Genomic DNA, 7,399 nt, shown 5'->3' on the forward strand with positions numbered 1-7,399 from the left:
CGAACGAGCGCGAAGGACAAGGTCACGTGAACAGACATGAACGCCTTTGAGCAACTATGAGCCATCGTGAATAACTACAACGCCATTTTTTCTTAGTTACTGTACAACCAACTGCATCCTGTCGTGCACCTGCTACCGCATGCTGTAGAAAGGCTGTTACCTATCGCAGCGGTACCGTGCGAATACGAGAAGAGAGAAAAGCCTCCATTATCAATTCAGAGAGGCTCGTTGGCCATGTTAAACACGCAAAACGCCAGGATGTCGATATCCCCATTCCCTTTTCCAGTCCCACTCCGTCTAGTCGCAACGCCTTCATTTCCCGTCTCATCAGTGTGCAAAACAAGTCCCCGTAATCTCAATTCAAAAGTAGTGGTGCTGGTACAGTACAACGAACAAACGGCCTTTCGTCCGTGAACGAAGCGGTCGATTGGGGGGAAACCTCGCATTATGATACAGCATGGCTCATACCTCATCAATGACGCTTGGGCTGAGACAACGCATTGAGGCGGGCTTGTGTGATGGTGCTGGCCCGCTTGACGGGGCTGGCACTCTTCGTTCCCTTGGGCTTGACACCGAGAGTCGTCCGCCGTGCCGCGCTCGTAGCAATCGGGGCAGTGGCAGATGAACCTTTCTTGGCGTGAGGTTCTGGAGCGCTCGGTTTGGTACGCTTTGCTGGTCGATGCTCGTCCTCGTGTTCTTCCACGACTGGCGTGTTCTCCTTCTCCTCTGCACCATCGACGTCGTCGGCAGATGCTGCTGTCTTGTTCTCGAATTCGAACTTGCGCTTCTTACTCCCAGTAGCTGGGGCAGGAGTTGATAGCATATCCGACGAGACCATGCGAATGGTGGAGGCCCGCTTGCTTGCTGATGAGGGTGCGTTGGGCGACTGACCGAAGACGATACCTTGAGTGTCAGCGCGGAACGTGAAGTCGCCAGGACCGCCGGTCTGACGTCGCTTTTGAGGAGATGGACTGCCTATATCGGTCGTGTTCGACAGGTCTGGGTACTGTACAGTTCCATCGTCCTCCGCCATTACGGTATTATCATTCGGCTTTGGAGATGGAGTAGGCGTCTTGGAAGGTGTGCTGCTGTGAGCCTTCTCAAAGCGAGCCTTGGTCGAAGAGGTGAAATCAACACGCTTCTGGGCCGATGCTGTGGGAGAGCGAGGAGCTGGGGGAAGAGCTTTGTTCTTGTCTGCGGTGAACTTGGGAGGAGTCGCAAGGTGAGTACCAGCAGCCACCTTGGACGGGTCGTCTGAGTACAGACGCTGCGGTGAACGAAGGATCGACTTCATCGGTGACTGTCGCAAGAGATTGAACCGACCGAGCAGGCTCTTACCCGTGCTCTTGCCAGGCGTCTCTTGTGGTTCTGGAGCGATGTTCGATACCGGCAGCTTGGAAGGTGACCGGGACAAGAATGGGATGGCAGAGGTTTTGCTTGGCTCGTCGGTAGTAGAGCCCGTCTCAGGATGCTTCGATATTGCACCCTTGACTGGAGAGCGAGCCAGCAGAGGGGCGGCCTTGACCATCGAGGCATCATCGGCTTGCTGCTTTCCCTCGCTTGGCTTCTTCGTAGGTGCTGGCTTGGTGGGCGAACGGGCAAGAAGAGGACTGGCGGTCGTTGGGCCTTGGGTCGTGCCGCTCACATCTGGTCTCTTAGGGAAGATGGACGCCTTGGACGGCGAGCGGGCGAGAAGGGCTGGGGACGCTACATGCTCGTCTTGCTTGACTGGCTTCTTTGTCATGAATGCAGCCGCTGGCTTCGCCGGTGTGAAAGAAGCTGGTGCCGGAATCTTGGTCTTGACAGACTTGACACTGGCAGCACGTGCGAGTGAGGCTTGCGTGGGAGTCGCCAGATGCGAGATGTTACCGCCCTGCTGCTTGCTCCTAGGCGTAGCAGGTAGTGGTTTGTCCTCGTGGTTGGATGCTGGTCGAGTAGCGGAGACATCTTCAGTGACAGTGCGCTTGACACGCTTTGATGGTGATGTCGCCTCAGCAGCGGCCTTCCTAAGGTCCTTGATAGACGTTGACCGCGGGAGTTGTGAGCCAGGGGCTGCTGGCAGAGGCTTGTTCGTATCGCGAGATGAAGGTCGGGATGGAGTCGAGCTTGGGTTGTCGAGGCCCGCCTTGGATGGGCTGCGCTTCAATGACTTGGCCGTCATGTCCTCCTTCTGCAATGGCTTTGCTGGGGATGGTGCTGCATTCTGCTTCACCCGAAATGCTGATGGATGTGCCGCAATCGAATCCATCTTCTCGAACTCCTTCATATGCACCTGACTGAATCTGCCTGTTGGCTTCGCAATCTTCCGTGAGGCCATCAACTCGTCAATAGACGGCAAACCCTCGCCATTGGCAATCATCTGTTCTCGAATTCTAGCCGCCTCTTCTCTCTTCTCGTGCATCAGCTTCTTTGCCTCTGGGCTCAGCTCCAGCGAGTGCTCCCGGTGGAAGGTGAACTGGAAGCTGGGAGACTTGACGTCGCTCTCCAAGTCCCGAGCTCTACTTGGGGTGCCTTGGAGAGTGGCGATCTTGCTCGACTGCTTTGCTGGCTCGGTGTTGGGAGCCATGTTGGAGAAGCCCAAATGGCGGGCCTCGTCACGCGGCTTTGCGGTGGTCTGATGGTGGAGCTGCGGGTGCATGACTTCTTCAGTCGGCTTGATGGGCGTCGCGTGGGTCGGAGTCGCAGCGTCAAGCTTCTTCATCTTTGCTGGACGCGATGAGGGCGAGGCGGACTGTGGAAAAGCACCGGGCATCTCGTCACCTTCGTCGAGGGAGGCCAGCTTAGCTGGAACGGTCTTCGGAGTGCGGTGTGTGGGAGCATCGTGGGACAGCGAGACGCGCTTGGGCCCAGGCGTGCTGGAGTTGCGGCTGCTCAGACGAGTGCTGCGGCGAGCCATGATTGTGGTTTTGGGGTAGGCTCGTCAGTGCGCTGGGAGTTGTCCAAGGATGTCGTTGGCAAGTGGAAGATTGGCGAGATGATTGCCTGTGCTTGGAGTGATCTCATCCTGGTCGGCGCGGTTGCCGTGTCAACAGATAAACAGCGGCTCGATCCGCGTGAACGGGTGATCCGAGCTCCACTTTCAGATGACGGCACTTTCTTAAGCTCGACATTGACCGGAAAGACACCAGAGATGATTGATGTGATCGATGGAAGTACGGACAAGGAACTTACGTGGTTGTAGTATGTCTGGACGGGACGAGAGACGACTTGTCGACGGACAGGAAACAATATGACTCGCCCCGGCCTTGAAGTACTGCATTGTTTGAGAGAAGATGCCTTGCAGGAGGGAGAAGTGAATCATTGCAGCAGTAATCGGGCCTGGTCAGATGGGTTGACGAGCTGCGCAAAACCCCCAGAGACCATTGCTCAAAGCTGGCCTCTCAAGGAACGACTGTCCCATAGGACTTCCAATCAGAACGACGGATGAGACATGAGAGACATTTCCGATAGCTTCGCATGCTCACGTATTCAATTGCATTATGTGCACGATACAACATTCGTGAATCCGTAACCCTGAACTCATTGCTTCGTGTGCCTTATGTCCAGTATGAACAGTCTGGTGTCCTTGTTCCCTTATGCACTTTCCCAGTTCCTCAAACGCCCATCGCTGATTTCTTCTAATCTCGTGACTTCATTGCTCATACGTAGTATTGTCGTCGACTGCTCGACCGATGCGTGCTTCCTCTTCCACTTCTCGGCCTGTAGTCGTCGCGACTCCTGCGGCTGTAGTCTCGACTGGCTGAACGACGGTGGCTGTGTCTTGATGTGTGGTATTCGCGCTTGACTACGACTCGGTCGTCGTTGCGGTGGTGATGATGAACGAGGAGTGCGAGGAGCTATGATATTCGTCAGCAGGTATTCACGGTCGTTGAGCTTTTTGGTAACGTACAAAAGTCACGAAGAAGTTGATGATGTTGATAATGCCAAAGGCAAAGCTGGCCTTGAGCATCGCACAGCCCTTGTTGAGATGGAAAGCCCAGCTCGAGTTACCGCGAACCCCGTCGAAGTTGATGTATGCCTCGAAGTTGGAGCAGTTGGCCCCAGCGATGAATCGCATGACCACCACACCAGCAATGAGCGCCCCAACGAATGCCAGATCGACCAGGGCGACGAAGAGCGCATCGTGTCTTGCACGAAAATAGCTAATCGTCGTGAAGAACGCCCAGGCCAGTGCTAGTACTGATACTATGAACAGCACCAAGATGTACGTGGGTGTGAGGGAGTTGCTGTCGACGTAGCCATTGACGAACCAGGCCAGCATACCCACGATGGGGATGAGTGTGACGATCTCCCATATCCGCCATGAGACGAAGAGGAAACCTGAGATCGCCATAGCTGTTCGCGGGTTGCTCGACTAAGGCTGGAAGTGAAGCTGGAGCTCGGTCGACAGTCTCGGCGCGAGGTATTCGATGCTGATGGGGAGTTGTAGCGCGATTGCTGGATGGATGTCGTCGCCGGTGTTACGCGACCACAGAAACGAAGGTGCGAGGAGGCAGTGAGCTCGGAGTCGGGGGATCGAGGATGGTGATGTTCTTGCGTGGACTGCAGCAGGCTAGGAAGCTTTCGCCAGGTTTCGCTGCACGTCTGCGACAGCTTTGCGCCTCGTGGATCCTGGCGCTCCAATTGACCCCGGCGGAAGCAACAACGCGATATGTACAAAATCAAGATTCGCAGCAACGAACGGGGAGAGGGAACGTGGGTTCGCAGGGAGATGTCGAGGCTGCCCCGATCTTTTTCATGGCTCTGGAATTCGGTGGCGGGCAAGAACGTGGCTGGCAGCGCGAGCGTTTTGCCCCACTGCCGAAGCCGAAGCGTTATCTTCTTCCGAGACCACATCTCTCTTCCTCCGTCTTCACAAACATAGCATCACCTACCGTGGGACTCGAAATGCCCGTGAAGCCGCCCGAGACATGTGTCAGTGCAAGGCAGTCTATGGGAATCCAGTCTCAAAATACTGCATGCTGCAGACGCGTCCAGACTGCTCGACACCCGCCTCTCCTTTTCAAGCGCCCGGCCGAAGCAAAAGCGACATGAATTCACATGGTTGCGATTGCGAAGCGTGAACTGCTCGAGCACAAGCTGGAGAGTGAACGGAAAAGCTGATCGAATCGCTCTATACGTCCTCACTTGATCCTTTCAAGCCCAGCAGGCCATGCCTCCTTGTCAATGACCCAACCTGCCCGGACCCAGCATATTGGTCAATTGGACCTCAGGTTGTACACAGATCTCATCGTAATGCCAGAGATCATTAGCAGGTCGGAGGATCTCGGGATGAAGTGCCTTTGTGCTGAAGCCATTCCTACCCCGGACTCCAGTACAAAGACCATTGTTCAGGGGCTTGCACATAGCTGGAGACTTCCAATGGCTAGACGTTCCCCGTAAATGGTATGTGTGGCAAAAGGACTGCTTGCGGAAAGTGGCCTCCACACCACCATTCTCCTGTGACGAAATCTAGGCTATTCGATGGGTCAAGTACATATTCTCGTTTTCGTGACGGTGGAGTCTGGTGGAAAGACACTATAACTTGCAGCCAACCTACATTCTGACGTTTGGACGGACTTGTCGAAAACCGTGAACAGCTCTTGTCTATACACAGAACATGGCGACTATGGGCAAGGTCCAAGTCGGCAAACCAGCGCCCGATTTCGAGTGCACAGCAGTGGTGGATGGAAGATTCAAGAGTACGACAATAGCTCGCCCCCAGACTGTTATTTGCACCGGTGACTGACGCTCTCCTACAGCTGTCTCGCTTTCTTCATACTCCGAAGCAAGCCACTGGCTCATCCTCGTCTTCTTACCCAAGGCCTGGTCCTTCGTCTGCCCAACCGAGATCAAAGCATTCAGTGCCAGACTCGAAGAGTTCCTCTATAGCCGCGCTTGCGCCGTAGTCTTCGCAAGCACCGACAACGAGCACAGCCTCAGAGCCTGGAATGCAACATCGGACATGGAAGGAGGCCTCGGTGGAGTCCACGTCCCACTTATCAGCGACACCAACCACAAACTCAGCCGTGACTACGGCGTCCTGATTGAAGAAGAAGGCGTCGCCCAGCGAGCACTCTTCATCATCGATCCAAAAGGCAACGTCCGTAACATCACCGTCAACGACGCGGACGTCGGCCGCAGCGTCGAAGAAGCCAAACGCGTCCTCGACGCCCTCATCTTCAAAGACGAGTTCGGCGAAGGCTGCCCCATCGACTGGAAGAAAGGCGACAAAGGCATCGACGTCGCCAGCAAGACCCGCATCGAAGGCAACCTCGAAATCGCCCCCAAGCGATCATGGTCAGAATGGGCTCGACCAAAGCTCTCGCGCGCGTGGTCTGGCACCAGCCAGCATTCGATCGCTTCGGCGGTCACGGCTCCCGCGGCGAGGTCTGCTCCGAGGTACGACTCCAGGTCTAGGAGTCACTCCAACTTGGGCAGCGGGAACCAGAGCCCGCTTGTCAGTCCGGGCATGAAGACGAATGGGATGGCTACGTTTGAGACGCAGCTGGATGATGCTATCAATGCGCAGAAGAATATGCAGTCTGCTATGGGTATGTGGTAACCGTGTAATGGGGCGGAGACTTGGCTGATGAACTTTGATCGCAGAGAATATGCAGGCTTCCATGCATAACCACAGTATTGGTGTTGCTAATTGAGAAGCCATGGTGGCACGGAGAGTCTGGTTATGTGCTACTTTGGAATCTACATTCCCAATCTCTGTCATTTGCTGGAGCAAGAGGATATATATATGATGTACATTGTGATGACCTGGACGAAACGAACCGAGCGGAGTTGACGGCAAATATCTGCAACTTTGAAAGCACAATCATATGTCTGATGTTTTTTAGGAGCATTCTTTCGTTGTTGGCACCATGCCCACTTATGTCAACACCTCATCCTCATTGCTCGTTTAGGACAAATTTGTCCCTTTTCGATCGGCTTTCACATGCTTCCTGCTCACAAGACGCGACGAGCTTTTGGCGCTAACAGTGAGGCAGTGAAGTGAGACTGTCACATGGAGCGCTTCCATAGAGTTCATCACATGCAGCCGCTGATTTTGCATCTGAGATCGACTCCAAATTCAAAACTCTTCGTCCACCTTACAACAACCACCAAACACACAAGTTTTCATTTGCGGCATTTGAGCTTCTGCATTCGACCATCGACACCTCCAACACTAGCAGCATACCTTTCAACACACTCGGCGACTCTCATTGACACCCGCCCTACTCTTCGACGGTGTAGGGTCTCGGAGAGGCTTGCTGTTCGACGGCACGGTCTGTCGACAGGCCTTACTCTTCGACGGTGCAGGATCTTGGAGAGCCTTTCTGTTCGACGTCACGGTCTCTCGACAGACCTCTCTCTTCGACAACTGGGACTCTGGCACATCCACTCTCCTCTTTCAATTCGACAAGTG

General features: G+C 54.6%; 2 protein-coding genes across 2 annotated transcripts; one reads left to right on the forward strand and one right to left on the reverse strand.

Moving 5' to 3' along the window:
• Nucleotides 1-3,638: 3,638 nt before the first annotated feature.
• M409DRAFT_63538 (uncharacterized protein) lies at nt 3,639-4,333 on the reverse strand (the record flags this gene model as incomplete). Its single annotated transcript, XM_033815644.1, has 2 exons — nt 3,639-3,836; nt 3,890-4,333. The coding sequence occupies 2 exons, from the start codon at nt 4,331-4,333 to the stop codon at nt 3,639-3,641; spliced, it is 642 nt and encodes a 213-aa protein (XP_033672926.1).
• Nucleotides 4,334-5,623: 1,290 nt separating this feature from the next.
• Nucleotides 5,624-6,247, forward strand: M409DRAFT_31320 (uncharacterized protein; the record flags this gene model as incomplete). Its single annotated transcript, XM_033810227.1, has 2 exons — nt 5,624-5,681; nt 5,742-6,247. Coding segments are annotated over 2 exons (564 nt in total), but the record flags the coding sequence as incomplete, so codon positions are not given.
• Between the last annotated feature and the right edge of the window lie 1,152 nt (nt 6,248-7,399).

This window comes from Zasmidium cellare, assembly GCF_010093935.1.
Source record: "Zasmidium cellare ATCC 36951 unplaced genomic scaffold M409scaffold_4, whole genome shotgun sequence".
NCBI classification, from domain to species: domain Eukaryota; kingdom Fungi; phylum Ascomycota; class Dothideomycetes; order Mycosphaerellales; family Mycosphaerellaceae; genus Zasmidium; species Zasmidium cellare.